This window comes from Carassius auratus, chromosome 23 (assembly GCF_003368295.1).
Source record: "Carassius auratus strain Wakin chromosome 23, ASM336829v1, whole genome shotgun sequence".
NCBI classification, from domain to species: Eukaryota; Metazoa; Chordata; class Actinopteri; order Cypriniformes; family Cyprinidae; genus Carassius; species Carassius auratus.
This window is the reverse complement of record NC_039265.1, coordinates 13,974,682-13,992,122: the sequence shown is the minus strand read 5'-3', so window position 1 is coordinate 13,992,122 and position 17,441 is coordinate 13,974,682. Positions and strand designations below refer to the sequence as shown.

At 36.1% G+C, this 17,441-nt stretch overlaps 2 protein-coding genes across 10 annotated transcripts in view; one reads left to right on the top strand and one right to left on the bottom strand.

The window, feature by feature from the left end:
* Positions 1-1,907, top strand: part of rps12 (ribosomal protein S12) — a 4,056-nt gene extending 2,149 nt beyond the window's left edge. Inside the window, exons 5-6 of the mRNA XM_026199962.1 lie at positions 1,295-1,396; positions 1,813-1,907. Of these exons, the coding sequence (XP_026055747.1) occupies positions 1,295-1,396; positions 1,813-1,875 (165 nt within the window). The 3' untranslated portion in view covers positions 1,876-1,907. The remainder of the gene's footprint in view (positions 1-1,294; positions 1,397-1,812) is intronic.
* A 798-nt stretch (positions 1,908-2,705) lies between these two features.
* The window catches only part of eya4 (EYA transcriptional coactivator and phosphatase 4), a 36,614-nt gene continuing 21,878 nt past the window's right edge, over positions 2,706-17,441 (bottom strand). For 2 of the 9 annotated variants that reach the window (XM_026199909.1, XM_026199910.1), the window contains exons 5-19: positions 16,351-16,428; positions 14,143-14,209; positions 13,819-13,961; positions 13,564-13,707; positions 12,629-12,705; positions 11,429-11,606; positions 10,248-10,384; positions 10,053-10,136; positions 7,972-8,061; positions 7,784-7,842; positions 7,432-7,592; positions 6,526-6,640; positions 6,317-6,438; positions 5,345-5,445; positions 2,706-3,362 (exon numbers count right to left, since the gene is read on the bottom strand). In XM_026199909.1, coding sequence (XP_026055694.1) covers positions 3,282-3,362; positions 5,345-5,445; positions 6,317-6,438; positions 6,526-6,640; positions 7,432-7,592; positions 7,784-7,842; positions 7,972-8,061; positions 10,053-10,136; positions 10,248-10,384; positions 11,429-11,606; positions 12,629-12,705; positions 13,564-13,707; positions 13,819-13,961; positions 14,143-14,209; positions 16,351-16,428 — 1,637 coding nt within the window. In that variant the 3' untranslated portion in view covers positions 2,706-3,281. Of the gene's footprint in view, positions 3,363-5,344; positions 5,446-5,501; positions 5,603-6,316; positions 6,439-6,525; positions 6,641-7,431; positions 7,593-7,783; positions 7,843-7,971; positions 8,062-10,052; positions 10,137-10,247; positions 10,385-11,428; positions 11,607-12,628; positions 12,706-13,563; positions 13,708-13,818; positions 13,962-14,142; positions 14,210-16,350; positions 16,429-16,608; positions 16,693-17,441 lie in introns of all 9 variants that reach the window. The other 7 variants (XM_026199907.1, XM_026199906.1, XM_026199911.1 and 4 more) reach the window with 7 other exon arrangements.

Sequence of the window (17,441 nt, the reverse complement as noted above, 5' to 3'; positions counted from 1 at the left end):
TCTTCTTCGCTGCTCAAAATGCATTGAAAACACAGGAAGTTGTGCTGTGTTGCCACAAGCAACCCCTGTTTAGAGCAGCGAAGAAGAAATGAAAACGCGTTAGCAGCCCTTATCTATATATGACTGGATCACTCATCACATTCTAAACTGCCAAAAGACAGTGAAGCCGCTACTATATTATAGATCAGTGGTTAGCAGTATGTCTCTGTAGTACCGGTAGTTACAGGCTCTCGAGTATATTCAGTACCGGCAACTGCGTTCAGTCGCTTCCGTGTAAGTCAAAACGCAGGGCTCCAGACAGTAGCCGAATATATACTAGTGTCTGTGAATATTAAACTGCAAAATACTATTTAAATATTACTCCCGCAAAATCTACATCTCTGTGGGTGACTGGCACAGATGCGCGAGAGCTCGCTGTTTTGTAGTCTCTGCTGTGTGTCATGAGGACACGAACGCATAAACCGTCACTTCATGAGAATTTACCGTTTCATTTGAGAATACTGTCATATCATAAACACAGACACTCAAAGATCTTCATGGCAGCCCATTAAAATAAATGTTTGGTTTACATGAGTAAATTGACAATATATAAAGCTACTGTTGTAGCCTACAGTAATAATAATACATCTCTATAATAATAATAATTATGCCTAGATGGTTGCTTGTTTTTTACTTGTTAGAGATTATCTGATTAATAGATCTTTTTTTATATTCATAGACTTATTTGTTGCAGTTTTTTTATACAGTTATATTGTAAAACTTAAATACCTTTTTTAGTTTGCGGTGTTAGATTTTTGGCTGCATTTGAAGTTCTTTTTTGCATAAGAAAATAAATAATACTGTCAAATTCATGTTAGATAATAAAAATACTGTAATAAATACAGTAGTTCACCATGTATTTGTTCATGTTTTATTGAGGGATCTGTCTGAAGCACACCATAAAAAAATTCTAGCAATTTACACAGGGCTAGTAGTATATACAGCTGTATATACAGATATACACCCAGGTATCGGATCAGTACTCGGTATCGGCCGATACCCTGAGCCCAGGTATCGGAATCGGTATCGGGAAGAGAAAAAGGGTATCGGAACATCTCTACTAGCAACACATGTTTGCTTCAGAATGTTGATGTACGTACTTTTTATTAGTCCAAAATGTAAAGCGTGTTCTCTTGAATGGTGCCAAGAACTTTTTATTTGGCACACATAAGCCTGATTTGAACTAAAAACGTCCAAATCGCTGCTTAAAAGTGTAGAGTCATAAAATTCTGACTGTGTCTGTGCTCTCTTGTAGGTTGATGACAATAAGAAGCTTGGTGAGTGGGTTGGTCTGTGCAAGATCGACAGAGAGGGCAAACCCCGCAAGGTGGTGGGCTGCAGCTGTGTAGTCATTAAGGTGGGTGTCTGACTGTGGTCCTGTTCACACTCTGAGTCTGTTTTGAATTTTACTTTAATCGAAAACCTGTTGGAAAATACCTTCTTGGTTTTTAACCATTAATCATTATTCTAAGAATATTAGGGCTTCATATTCGAGCCAAGTCGAGTCCAGATGCTGGCTCTCCATGCCCTGTGTCTGGTTTTTAATAATCTTGGCTAGATTGAGCGCCTGGACACGAGCCTCTTGGTCCTGTTTTGATTTTTGAGGTCCCTAGAAGGGCAACAAGCTGAACTTACTGAATATTTATATATTTTATATAATTATTTTGTTTCCTGTTGTAATTTTATAGTAAGCGTTGAGTCATGTTCGTTTTAAATCTGAATAAATGTTAAAGATCTAACGTGCATCTAATTTTTTGATGTCTCCATCTGCAGGACTATGGCAAAGAGTCCCAGGCTAAGGACGTCATTGAGGAGTACTTCAAATCTAAGAAATAAGGCGCCAAATAAAAGATCTTTGAAAAATGTTACTTGTTGCATGTTTTTATTTTTTTTTTACTTTGGAAGTTGTAGCAATTCATGCAAGTTCTGAATTGAATTCAGAAATGGTAGAAACAACCGCAAACAATCTCCAGCCTACCTGGGGTTTCTCCTGGGAGCCATGTTGACAGTTTAATCCAGTCTATACAGCACATCTTTTGTGTGTGCAACGGAGGAATCCCTGGTGCTGTTTTGATTCCACGTATGTTATAAGCTCTTAATGAGTTATAAGCTGATAAAAATACCACCTTATGTACTCAAATGAGCGCATTTAACCCAGTCTCACAGGCATTGGTTTTGGATGTTCTGCAAGCTCGTAAAATGTCTTAAAAGATGTCCAATCAGGTTGCAACCTCATCCGAATTTTTAGATTTGGTGTTAACTGAAATGTGAACTCTAAACGAACCTTTTTTTTGGGGGGGGGTACAAAAAAGGTTTCATTGAAAGCAAAAACGGAGTCTTTCATTATGACATAGTTCTACTTGTTTTCCAAGTTTGCCTTTTAAAAGTTACAAAAATTTGTCACTAAATGTACACTTTAAAAAAAAAAAAAAATTGCATTCTGGGAAGAAAACTCTGCATTATGCCTGCTTAAGACTTTACAACTAATGGTCAGTCAGAATGAAACCAGAGCTTTATTAAAGCTTTAAAAGGTAATGCTTCCTTGATGCTATACTTATTTATTTTTTTTACGGTCTTGACTTGCAAGAAAAAAAAAAAAAAAAAACTGATTTGTTCAGAGGCACCAGTTTTTTTTTCAACATGTAAAAAAAGACCACTCAAATCTCAGATGTTTACATTTTTTTTATATCTACATACATTCTCAAAATAAAAACTGACACACAAATACATAAGGCACAACAAATTATACACAGACTTTTTTGCCAAAAACTTACAAAAAAACAAACTCAAAATGATACCATGTGAAAACAGCGTCCTTTAGTGTTAAATCTAGTAACTGTAAAATAATTTACATGAGTTATGTGTCTATTCTAAATGATCCTTGATTAGAGTACAGCGCTCGAGTTGTTTAAGTGGAAATGAAGTCTACTGTATAGACAGATAATGTGATTCCTGTAGATGAGTGAGGATATATGTGGTTCAAGACGAAGAACTTGCCTCATTCAGACATGAAATGCAGTGTGTGTGACGTAAGACCTTAGTAAGCTCTTTACAAGCCTGGTTTGACCATTAAAATCGCATTTTCCCTCATCCTAGTCTGTCCTAGTCTTCTTAAGACAGTGCAGAAATATCTTAAAAGCCAGAGTTTTCTTAAAAAGAATCAAAAAGACAAAACGAGATTGCAGTGTACTCTTGTTCTTAAATAGTTGTACAAAAAAGGCCTATGATACAGGTGTTGAGTGTTACAGGTACTCGAATTCCAGTGCTTGATGGAGGGCAAGCAGGTCAGAGTGGCTGGATATCCGCCAGAAGGGCATGTTGTGCTGGGAGGAGAAAAAGAAAATCAGAAATAGCATTTGCTTCAAAGTTTAACATTTTCTAGCAATATCCATGCAGGCATGTTGCTACTAAGGTTTTGTCTAATATTATTGTGTTAGCACAAGTGTTCTTTTCATTTCTGAAAACGAGGTGAGAGATCGAACAGCCAGATCACACAGAGAAAATCCAGAATACAAAACAACAGCCTCTCAATACTCACACTCTTATACTACAGTGGGTTTATAAAGAGTTTAGTAAAGCATTTACCAACACTTTTTATCCAGATCAAAAACATTAACACTTTACAAAATGTTTAAATTCGTTAACATAATTATCCATTTGTATTTTTTTTAATCATTACCGTATTTTTTTTTAAATCTAGCTAAAGATTCATCTTAATTATACTACAGTTTATTGTTAATGCATGACAGACAAATTTACAAATTGTATTTTCATTTAATAGTAATGTTGTTTTAATATATGTAGAAATATAGAATCGATTGCATTAATTAATGTTAACAAATTGAAATTTATTGTAAAGTGCTATAAGTAAGTGTGTGTGTGTGTGTGTGTGTGTGTGTGTGTGTGTGTGTGTGTGTGTGTGTGTGTGTGTGTGTGTGTGTGTGTGTGTGTGTGTGTGTATGTATATATGTATATATTCATATATAATTTTAATTACTAATTTTATATATTGAACTATATTTTAAATAAACCATTCACAAAACCTTCAACTTAGCACTCTAAAATCTCGTGAAATTAAAAAACGCTTTTAATTAGTGCTGTTAAATGATTAATCGCGATTAATCACATCCAAGATAAGTTTTTTTTTTTTTACATAATATGTGTACTGTGTATATTTATTATGTATATATCAATACACACACGTGCATGTATATATTTCAGAAAAATGTGTTATGTTTATATATTAAATATATTTATTTATAATATAAATTGTATGAATCTAAAAATAGACATGGAAATACTTTCAAAATATATACTGCATGTGTATTTATATATAGATAATAAATATACACATCACACGCACAAATACTATACAAACAAAAACTTTTATTTTGTTTGCGATTAATCGCAATTAATCGTTTGACAGCACTAATTTCAATATATATTTTTTATTTATTTATCTTTTGCCTGTTCAAATGTTTGGGGTCTTAAATGTTTTTGAATAATGTCTCTTATGCTCACCAAGGTTGCATTTATTTGACCAAAATATAGTAAAACAGTAATATTGAGAAACTGTTATAACTTAGAATAACTGTTTTCTACTTGAATATGTTTTCAAATGTAATTTATTCCTGTGATGGCAAAGCTGAATTTCCAGCACACATTTCTCCAGTCTTCAGAAATAATTCTGATATGCTGTTTTACTGCTCAAGAGACATATATTTTATTAATGTCGAAAACAGTTGTGCTGATTTATATTTACTGTGGAAACTACAACATCAGAAAGTGCAATTATGTGAAATAGATATCTTCTGTAACCATGTATGCAGTGAGTTTGTTTTACTGTCACCTTTGAACAATTGAATGCATCCCTGATAAATAAAGATTTCCTGACCCCAAACATTTGAACAATAAATGTACACAAACTTGGTTTAGAAATCCTAGAACGCAAGTATTCAACTGGGCCTTTAGGTTCAGCATCTCAGCAGATCATCTACAGGAGGTTAACTTGACTGATCTCAGACTGCAGGAAACTACGGATGTGATTAGATGCCTGTGACCCCGGAGAACCTCAGTTGAATAGCTCTGTTCTAGATGGCTTGGGATCTGAGAAAGAAAAGCTGGTCTCAGATGATAAGAGGCAAAAAGCAACCGCTACAGACATCCACATGGAAACTACAGATGAGGAAATAAATGAAGTGCACAAGCTGCTGATCAGTTTCATCTAAAGCTCTACAGCACACACAGGCAGGAAGTCCAATCTGAGAAGCCACACACTGCTTCCGGTTCACCTGCGGGTCGTTACCTTGGCAGCGGCCTGCTCCTCTTCCACACCATCCCCAATTACAACATACACTACCTTCCTGCCAAATCTCTGCATTATGCGCTCAAAGCAACTCTCTTTGCCTGCAACATAAACAAGGTGACAGGTCAGAGGCTTGGGGTCAGACGGGAGATTTTACCTGGCTTGCTGCATGCTCCTCATCGCGCCCATCGCCAATCACAACATACGTTATGTTAGTGCCAAACCTGGATACTATACGTTCAAAACAGCTCTCTTTACCTGCGGAAACAAGGCATAGCTCAGAACTCATCCGGTTCACTCCTGGGGTGAACAAGCAAAAACCTGTTCACGGCAATGTATGCGTTTTCTTTTTCTTTTCGTTCTCATGAGAAACAATTACTGTTTAAATAGGGCTTTTTTTATCCCTCAGTAGTTAATTAATTCATTGTTGGTTTGATTGTATTTCATTTAAATTGAAATTCATTGTTATATATTTAAGTTTTAGACATTTTAGTTATGTATTGACTTGAACCAATTCACATGGCCAGGGTTCAGGTTTACATTTAAAGGAGGCCTTGAAGGAAGCAGTTGTAACTATATTGGTTAAGCAACATATCAGCTCAAAAAAAGGGTGTTTCGTAATAGAGAGTGGAATAAACTCATTGTGAATGAACACGGCTGTTTATAAAGGAGCGGAACGAAAGAATAATTTAACCCTGGAAGATGATGACAGGTCAGCAAATCCGAATCAATTCCACATGATCAGACAGAGTGAATGTGGACGTTACGACCAGGTCATCCTGATCTGTTTTGATTTATGATTTAATGCAACAATGTGAGCCAAAGCATGTTCCGCACAGACTGAACTCTACATCACCCTTGATTGCAGAAATGAAACTCAACAGTTCAATGAAATGGAAATAAACAGTTCAACACAATTTATATGATGAACTCAAGACAAAGTCTGCTGTATGGACCGGTATCTGAACTCACCTATTTTGGTTGCGCTGTAAATGTTTTCAATTGGAAACGCTGAGCCCAGGCTATACAACAGCACTTTAGCCAGTGCAGGTATTAACTGTGTCGTTGTCACCAAAACGTTAACACAGTTACTCCTGGGCAAGAGAGATAGAGATTGTGATTTGTTTGCTGTGTTAAGCTATAGTTCTCAATGACAAAGAAAGCTGCATACAGAGACGGACCTGGAGCTGATGATTGACAGGGACTTGAGTGCAGTGGTCAGCCAGGAGTCCGTGAGAGCCTCAACTTCTGCCCTCAGCTGGAGCCACGCCTCCCTCTTAGCCGGTCCCAGCAACCCTGAAATAGATCATAAACAAAACACCATATTCATAAATGTAGTGTATATTTTGGCATGAAACTGGGGATACTAATGGGCACAATCTGGTTCACTAATTAGGCAGAATTTGAATGTTAAACCATGAAATTATTAAAATATCACTTTAAAAAAAATAAGGATTTGACAACATTTGAGAGCATTTTATTAATACAATATATAAAAACACTGTATTTACATTTAGACTGGGAAATCACCACCGTTTTGGTCATTTTCTGTCTTCCTAATAACGTTTTTACGTTTAAATCATTTCAGTGTGTTATGTTTCTCTCAGAACTGGCTGTGTGTTGTCCCAAAAAAAATCTTATCACACAATGAGGTAAAACAAATATATTCTATACTGTAATAAAGGCTATGTCAATTAGAAATGGCTTACAAATACATTTAATCTTTATCAAAAGTGTTTATTCTCCTCACATTTTATCATTTAAAATGTTTTACATTATATCATCTTCTTCTTTTTATTCAGTTACAGCAATATCAAGGCCTTTATCCATATTAGGGATTTCCTGGAATGTTATTAAGTCCTGTTACTTCTGTGATGCATATGTAGAATTTCTCCACTCGAACTGAACTGAACAATGTAGTTAAAAATCTAGGTATGTATTGGATCATGGACTAACTGGATCATTTCATCCCTAATAAATACTATAATCGTGTATATAAATAATACTAAATAACACAGCTATGGAGATTTAGAATTAATCCTGTAAAAATGACTGTGACGATATTTCAACTTGTAATCAGATCTTACCTCCAACATTGTTTTTGTAAGAGCAGTACAACTCTTTGACTCTTCTGTATCGGAAAGCTAACTTCCTCATCCAGTCGACTCCGCCCCTAACACCTGTTGCTAGGCAGAGACTTGCGCTTGTTGCAGCTGCATGGAAGCCATCAGTGGCAAAACTGTAAGTACTGTTGACAAAAACAATAACAATCTTGTTTTACATACAAGCAAAACACATATTCAGACAGATTTAAGGACATATTTTAAGACTTTTTTGTGTGTTACAGCTGAATGAGTAATGGTTATCTGTAAAATAATAGTTTGAAATCAAAGTTTGAATACTGTTAAATCAATCAAATCATTCAGATGATAAACTCACCTGAGGTCCTGTCCGTTATCATCTGAAGAGGCGTCATCAATGTGCACCTGGTCACACTCCTGTCCAAACACAGTGGGGTTACTACTGTTAACCAGCAGGGGGCCACACAGTCTTAGAGACACTCAGACTGGAAAAAGACTGAGGAAACAATTAAGACAAAGGGGACAAGGGGAGAGCAGTTTGCTTACCTCTAGATCATTAAAAAATAGATGTGTATCAGCAAGATTGAAGATCATCTCCTCCATTCTTAAACCAAGAGTCACAGCCAAAGGAGGGTCCTGAGAATTCAAATGATAATTGTTAGGATATTTTACATGACAACATTCATCACCACCACCACCAGTAACAAACCGAACATAGTTAAACATTTTCACAGCTGTTGGTGGGACACTGTATGCATTTTTTAAGAGGTCATGGACACTCCTAATTCAGAGGCTATTCCAGAATTGTGGTAAATCCATAATGTTTGGCCATATTTAAAGACAGCTTTGAATCTATTTCAGAGAAGACAATCCCAGAATGCATTGCAACAAGCTCAGCTCAGTAAAACTTTTCCTCTAGATGGCAAATGGAGCCATAGTCAGTGTAAAGGCAGCTATAAATGGAAATGATTAATTATATGTAAAGAACAAGTTAAGACGGAAAATAACCTTGAAGTGCACATAGAAAAAATTCAGTATACAAAAATGACGATTAAATCATTGCATCCATCAATAACATCATTTAGATTTTTTCTCATCATTGATGACAACATTTTGAAAACTGAAAATTCAGTGTAAGCCAGTAAAAGAAGAATTAATAACATAAGAATTTTCATTTTAACCCACATATTGGAGTTCTAAAGAATTATTATTATAGAAACCAAACTCTAAATGTGAAAAACTATCAAAATACACACCCTTCTTTCTTTCTTTATAAATAAATAAATATTTCTGGCTCGATATGAATATTTCAAATTCACATTTTGCTCAGTAGATAAAATGTTCCACTTTTCCATCAAATAATGACAGATACTACACTTGTCTCAGAACGTCAGACGCTCTCACCCTTCAAACCACACACACACACACACACACACACACACACACACAGTGAAAGAACGAGAGAGGCGGAGGGCACCCAGCTGTAAAAATCATCATATGTGATGGAGTTTGTTGGCACAGAGTTGATTGGCTGAGACAGTGAACGAGAATAGAAAAGCACACACACACACACAGTTAATGGCAAAACTGACAGAGATTGGAAATGATGATTCAACTGTTTGAAAATGTTTAAAATTAATCTAAGCATACGTTAAAAAATAATTGAGGCCATTTTTTTTCAATCAAAATAAACAATTCAAGACATATTGGCGTAGAGCTTCTTTTCCCACTTTTGAACTCTTGAGGTTCAGTAATTTCACAATCGTTTCAGTGATTAATCTACCGGTGTGTGCTGGCACTTGAGCTTGACAGCATGTGCAAAGTCTCTGACGAGAGTGCCTAAGAACGGAGGGTTTTCATCGTCACAGAGCCTGCAGAAATAGCCCCAGAGCCGTGAATAGCCACAGCTGTCTCTATGTCTCTCACCAACTGAACGACAAGAAATGAGGGAAGGTGTCAGAAGAAGACTGACGCTTCACACTCCTTGAATCTGGCTGTTACAGTGCCAAATCTAACAACTCCGTTCTTCTGCGCTCTGCCTATGGTAGAAGTGCACAGCTGTGGGAGACCTGATATTGAGTCAAGATTCCAAATTTATTACTGCATTATGGAGATATACACATGAAAATATTTTTTCTAAGTTGTCAGTAAAAAATTAATGGAAAATGTTTAACAAAAAATACTATTTCAGTCCATCTACTTCAAAATTTGATGATTAAGTCAATGCATTACTTGTCATTTCTTTGTAGTTATTTGTGAAATTTACTAGGAATTTCTGAGTGAAAAATTTAAATATTAAATCTTAAACTTTTTTTTACTGTATGTGTTAGTTTTTTTTTGAAGGAAAAAAAACTAACCAGTGCATCTACATGCACTTCTAAATGTTGCTAACTATCAAAAGATGGCTCATTATAAAAATACAATAAAGAATAAAACTGAACTGGCATGACACTTAAACTATTTATGACTATTATCAGATAAAACAATACTAATTAAAGCATTTACATTCCCTTCCATATTGTCTGCTTACTAAGAATAATCAGGACTCACAGGAACATGCTCACTGTCACTATAGTAGAGGGAAGTGTGTTTTAATATGTGTGCATAGTACATGTTTTTGCACTCACCTTGCCGTACTTCTGTGCATAGGAGCCCGTGAGGAGTGAGTGAAAGACAATAATTGTCTCATCCAGATCCCAAACAAACACCCTCTGTAAAAACACATCAGACACATGTTTGATCTCATTACACAAACAGTGATGACACAGGGATTATGTAGTGAGAGGATGATCTATCTATCTATCTATCTATACAGTACATGCCTCAAGATCACTGTCAGGTGGTGGGGAGGGGTTGTTCTTTCTGCCCCGCCCCCTTGCTTTAGCCCCACCCCCTCTGCACGCCCGGTCCTCCATCTCCTTGATTGGCGTGGATGGGCTCTGCCCCGCCTCAAACTCACCTTGCAAAAGAGAACCAAGAAATATTTATGATACACATCAAAGCTACCTAAAAGCTTACTCACTGGCTTGAATATGTAAGTTTCTGCTGTAACAAACATTGACACCCAATCAGAATCTATCCTGCTATTGTAAACTCAGGAATTTAAAGCGGCAGACGAGCGTGCACTTAGAATAAACAGACGATATCATCCGGTGGAGTGGATGCTAATATAGTTACTTCCATAGTTACCTTTAAAGTTGTCACTCTTGGTGTGAATGGGGCTTAATACTTTATCCCCCAGTTTCACAGACAAGGCTTAAGCCTAGTCCCAGACTAAAATGTAAGTCTGAGCCGTTTCAACTGAAAGATATATGGGCTATAGGACTACATTCCTGTAAATCAAAGAAATAAAGATAATACTTTGCTGTCACAGTATTTCTTTTTAATCAGGGATTGTATACGTGGATCTAAAACAACAATGTTTGAGTTTGTACATTCTCATGTCTGTTTTTTTTATTTAACAAAAACCATGTTTTACATAAGTATTGAAAGTGGGAAATTGGCACATCTGATAGAACAAAATGTTTTTGTGTCTATGCGTGTGAGCAAACCTTTATTGTAATGAGCTTTGCTGTACAGCAGCCAAGCTAAATCACTGAAAAATGCAGTTTTAGGACCCCACTGAATTTTGGGCCTGCTGGACAAAACCCCCAATCACCATCGCTCTACTAACATAATCAACAACTACAGTACACGACACCTCCGTGCCAAAAGCCCAGTAACAGAACATTCTAACATCCGTTCTAACTTTCAGTTGCGTCATCTGCTGCTCTATTGGAATGATTAGCTTTAAACTTGAATGGCAATGATCCTATTTTTTGACAGATAACGGATAACAGTAGAGATGTTTAGGAGGTAAAACTTGTTTTATACACTTGGTTAAGAACACTGCCTCTGCAAAAACTTCCATGATGCTAGGGGGTTTTGCTAGATTCAAAACAAGGTGTTTTAAGGAGTTTTTAGCTCACTGTTATGCGATAGCTAGGATGTTCTGTGCACTTACCTGGATTCAGGTCAGTTGCTTGGCCTGTAATGATGGGGGTGGAGTCTTGCAGCTGATAGCTGGAGACAGAACCTGTGCCGTCCAATGAGCTGTTAGATGTCATGTAGGAACCGTAGGAGGAGGTGGAGTAATACTGAGCATACTGATTCTGCCCAAAAGCTGCATAGGAGGGATATTCCTGCAACAAACAAACAAAATCCAAATAATAAATATTCATTTATTTATTCATTGATTACAAATACAGTATAAATCCAACACAAAACCAAAATCTGACCAGAAAGCAGACAGGGTATTTTTAAGTGATACATAAAAATATACATGATGCAATCACACATAATTATGCAGTTAATGTAATAAAAACATTTTTTTGTTATGGTGGTGTGATGTCACATTTTTGCTTGTTGTTTTATAATGTTTGAAGCCTGCTATTGGGGGATGTCATCACATGGATGTTCAATGAACTTTTTTTTTCTAAATCAATAACAGTGGAAATAACCAATAGCTTTTTTGTAGCCAGTGTACAGTAGATCTACCCTACGAAATAAACACTGGAGTGTTAAAACTTGCCCACTTCCCTCTATAATTTAGTAAAGTGTGGAAAGAATATAGGTTTTATGTTCCTAAATGAATGAATAAGAAAGGGAGAGGGGGTTTATCAGGGGAAGAATAAAGAGAAAAATACTTCAAGTAATAGGACAGGAACATACAGATTTCTGGCTCATCCACACAGAGCTTTTTATCACTCCCTGATTTCTCTTGTATCTTTGAGAGAGTTTAGCATGTGCAGACACAGAAGGATCTCTTACGGGAGATGACTCTAAAACTGTCACTGACTCACTCGCTCAAGAACATGAGCGCTGCAGTAAAATGCTCTCGGCGAAACTCCACTACTGCTTTCACTCTCTCATTTCAGCCTAATTCCGCTTACTCCTTCATTTCAACCATCGCCAGAACCTCACTTTGTTTACACAGCTAAATTCATCAGTGGGAGTCTAAGTGTAGTTGGGTCCTTTTCATTGGCAGTGCTTTTAATCATAAAAGTTTAGGGAAACATTAAGTCCTAAAAGCATAAATTCTCTCAGATGAAGGATGGCGATCTGTTCTTAAGAGGCCTGGGCTGTTTTAAAAAGACTCAATCGTTTGCTGAACTCTGACGTTATTGGTGCATGTGTGTGTTCATCTGTGCACATGTGACCGTACCTGCTGTGTGGTGAAGTTGCCTGGATTGGAGTTGTTGGATGTGTAGAGACCAGGAGAGGTTGTGAAACCTGACCCTGCTGAGGGAGAGAAAAGCCAGTGTGAGTCAACGACTAACAGATCAACTCACCAAAAAGTGAAAAACCCATAAGTGAAAATGCTGTCCTTAATTACTATCATGCTGTTCCAAACCTGTATGCTGTTATTTTTTCTGCAGTACACAAAGACACACAGACACACTAGTATTTTTGAACAATTGACACAGCGCTAGCAATACAACCACAGTTTATAGGGACCATAGGCTGTCAAGCATCAAAAAGGACAGGAAAAAGCACCAGTTATTATTTTAGTATTATTTATACAATATTTAATATTTTGTTCATTTATTTTTATTTCAGTTTTTATTTCAATTAACAAAATGTTTTTAATAGTTTTCGTCAGCAATAACAACACAGATAATCACATCCAGAATTCAAAATAATAAATTGCATTTAGTTACATATGTTAAAGCAAATCAAATGGCATCAAATTTTAGCTAGATGCAATCACATTTTTTTGCAAAAGACTTAAATCATTTATTCCTTTTATTGTGTTTTTTCAGATCCTAGTCATATGAACTGCCGTTTTATGGCAATAAACAATATTTTCGGTTCTCCAAAAATGTTTAATTATTGCTTAAGATACGTAAAATGTTTAAATATACGTACCTTAAGCAATAATTAAATATATAATCTCAAATATTGATAATATTTTTTTTTTTAATTGATTAACTGCTCCTTTAAATTACATAATTTTAAAAAGTAATTAGCGGATCTTACAAGTGACTGTTATTTTTGTCACATAACATCTGTATCTTCTACTGTGTACAGCATTTTAGGCTGTACAGTATTGTTAATATAGTTACAGACACTTATGCTTGGCTGCATAAACATACTCACCTGGCATCTGATAGGGTGAATATGCTGTCTGTCCGGGCTGAGGAGTGGTAAATCCAGGGCTATAGCTGAGCCCTGATTGGAGGGTTGATTGGGTTTGTGTCAGCCCTCCTTCTGTTTTTATACCTGGCAACATCACCCCCAAATCTGTAGCTCAAGATCAAGAGAGTAGACCTGTCAGTCAAACTGGATTGATACTAAAGGCTCTTTCACATGAATCACATATGCTATTATAAATGCAAAAGGTAAAAGACCCACCATAGGTGGAGATGCCGTAGGGTGGAGTAGTTTGAGAGTAGGGCGTGTAAACTGTCGACTGCTGCATGCTAGTGAACTGTGATTGGCCCGTGTAGGCCGACATGGGAGGAGCCACGGGAGTAGACAGGATGTGGGGGTAAGGCCTGCCAATCAAACGCAAAATCAAAACATTCAGCTTTCATTTGATTAGATCAAAGGTCATCTGCCTTTTTGACATCAACTGCCATTGTTAATTTGTCTGGTTCATCAGTGTGTTGAACCCAGTGAAGATGGTTAAATGTTTTTGCATTTACATTTATAAATCATAATGTGTCTGTGTCATACTTTGAGGGGTAGAGAGGAGGTGAATACTGGTGAGTCGGCCGAGGGCTGAATCCACTGCTGCTTATAACTACATCAAAAAAAAAAAAAAAACAAGAAGAAAAAATAAAGAAATCAGTTAGAGAGACTGAATCGTTTTCACACACAATGGTGCACACACACACACACACTTTACTGGGATGTATCAGCAGTCAGTACTGCACGTCAGTTGTCGTTGGACTAAATGTGTAATTTATTACATATAACAACCATAAAATAAAATGTGTGCAGGACTTCTTCCATTTAAAGAGATTTTGCCAAGAGCCTTCAATTTAAATCCACTAACACGCACAGCTCACACTTTTGATTGACAGCTCACAGTCTTTCTCACCAGCTGGATTCAATTTAAGAAATAGCAGAAAAAAAATAATAACAGGAACTATTCTCTCAAAAATCTTCTTTCTACATCAAAGAATGTCCTCATTTCCTTCTCCTGCCTTCCTTCTCTTTCTCTTTTCTGCTTGAGATGCAAAATCAAAAACTAATTTTGGCATTTGCTTGTCATAATTCCCTTCCTGAGCTGAAACGTTTCCCAGTCACAATCATCACTATTTTTGACTTATTTTTCAGAAAAAAAAACTCTGAGGCTTTTAGTTTTAAACACACACACGTTTGTTTTTGTGAAAAGTGGGGACATCCCATAGGCGTAATGGTTTTTATACTGTACAAACTGTATATTCTATGGCCCTACACCTAACCCTAACCCTCACAGGAAACTTTGTGCATTTTTACTTTCTCAAAAAAACTCATTCTGTATGATTTATAAGAGTTTAAAAAAATGGGGACATGGGTTATGTCCTCATAAGTCACCCTCTCCTTGTAATATCTGTGTCATACCCATGTCATTATACAGAGTTGTGTCCTGATATGTCACAAAAACAAGAGCACACACAGACACAGACACACACACACACACACACACATATACTGTATATATATGCAAAAGTCTTAGGCCACTGGTATTTTCACCAACAAAAAATGGTTTTAAATCCGCTATTTCTATGTTTTTTCTATGTGTGTCAGTGGTAAAAATCAGTTTACATTATCAAACATTATTTTTGCCTTTAAATGTAATAATACAGTGAGATTTATTTTTTTTTTTTGCACAAGGAGTCTGACTGCAGCCAGACAGACTCAATCCAGAAGAACTGTGGCAATTCTTCAAGAAACCTGCAAAGCTACAGTACTGTGCAAAGTTTTAGGCACTTGTGTAAAAATACTGTAAAGTGAGGATGCCGTCAAAAATAATGCCATAAATAGATTTTATCAATTAACTTCTATTAACTTAACTAAATTTAATCAACATTTGGTGTGACCACTATATACATAAAGAAGCTTTTGTCCTAGGTGCACTTGCGCATTGTTTTTCAGGTAGTTTTGCAGGTAGGTTTCTTGAGGTGTTTTGGAGACAACAGTACTTCTGGATTGAATCTGTCTCAGTTTGTTCTATTTCTTTATGTCATTCCAGACATGAAAAGTAAAAAAATGTACCAGGTACCAGGTACTGTACCCAGTGGAAAACCCCCCAAAAGTGAACCATACCGTACAATGCAGTGGAAAAGCACTGCATTTTAAAATAGATATACTCTTTAGCCTTTATAGATATTTTACAGATGTAGTGAAAACAAGCTTTTATAGAGTATATATTTATTCAAGCCTGATTTATTTATTAATAGCTTTATTACAAATGAATAAACTTTATGTTCATGTTTTTTTCATTAACTCATGACCTTTTCATACTTAAAACAAGAAAAAAAATACTATATATGGGTTTTATATTCCCTGAAAACAGGTCTGACTTACCTAGTAAATCTGGTCTTAATAATCATTTTTACTGGAAAAATAAGACTTTTTTTTGCAGTGCTTATGAACGAACATGGTTTTGTCTTCTCTATAGAGACATCACACTGTCAGCTCAAGCAAGGGCCTCAACCTTCTCTGCAGGGGAGCGCATGGACAGAGGGTTTCTCAGTCTCTGAGTGCATGTGTGTGTTTGTGTGTGAGCACATTGATCTAAATAAAGAGTTTGTGGCTCTGATGACGTTATCTCAAGGGCAGTACAAAGATTGAGGGCTCAGAGCTTTCAGCAAGTTCCCAAGCGGGATTACAGCAAGCATTTTGAATGCAATGCATGTGAGCGTGCGTGCGCGCATGTGTGTGTGTATGTCTTACCTGACCCAGTGTAAGTGTCCAGCCCAGTGTCTCCCGCCGAGCTCACAGTCTCACTGCTGTTCAGAGGCTCAGACTTAACTTAAAGAGAAACCAAGAAAGATATAAGGTATACTGTCAGCTATCAAACTCCTCTCAGACCTCTCAAAATCAAACAAACTCAGAAAGTACTAAAGCAAACCTTCCAAAGCACTGTACCCAAACACTCACACACGTGCTATCATAGACAGTATGTACACTCCACAAACACATGCAGTATACCATCGTTCTTCATACTTGGGGCAGTGGGCGGGGTACTGCAGCCCAGCAGCCAATCAGCCGTGTTTAGAATTGTCATGTTCTCTCCTGGGGGCGGAGTCAGATGTATAGTGGACTGTATTACCCAGTTATTTTTTTTATTTATTATAAATTTAGTACATACAGGTAGACCCAGAAATATATGGACACTTACATCACACTTAAAAACACTGAATGTCACTAGATAGCATTTATTGTATAGATTTGTTTATAGTTATATTAAAAATAAATAAATTTATAATAACATAATTTAAATTTATATATAAATTATAATTTCTATTAATATAAGCACATTACTATGAAATCATTTTTAAATAAATTATAAATAAATATTTACCAATATTTTCAACATTTTTCAAATAAAACTATAAGGCATTTGTTAGGTTTTAAATAATAAAACAACAGCTAAAGTGTTCAAAATGAAGACTAAATGTACTCAGATATTTATTGGTTGTCAAAAATTTGTGAAAAATTTTAGGAATTACATCTGTGGTTACTCTTCTAGGTTAGGTCCACTGATTTCTTACATTAACTAAAAGTTGGTTAAAAGTAATTGCAGTTGAAATAGTAGAAATTACAAAGAGATGTCAGTACTTTTTTACAAATCTCATTTTGATAGATTACATTTTGTTATCCAATGCAATATAATTCATGAATTTTAAATTTGACCTAAGTGTCCAAATAGTACATTTGGTGGCCACTGTAAAATGTAAAGTTCTATGTAAAGTTCTTGTATACGAACTGATAACATTTCACTAATGGCAAAGAGTACAACCATTACTGAAAAGTAAAACATT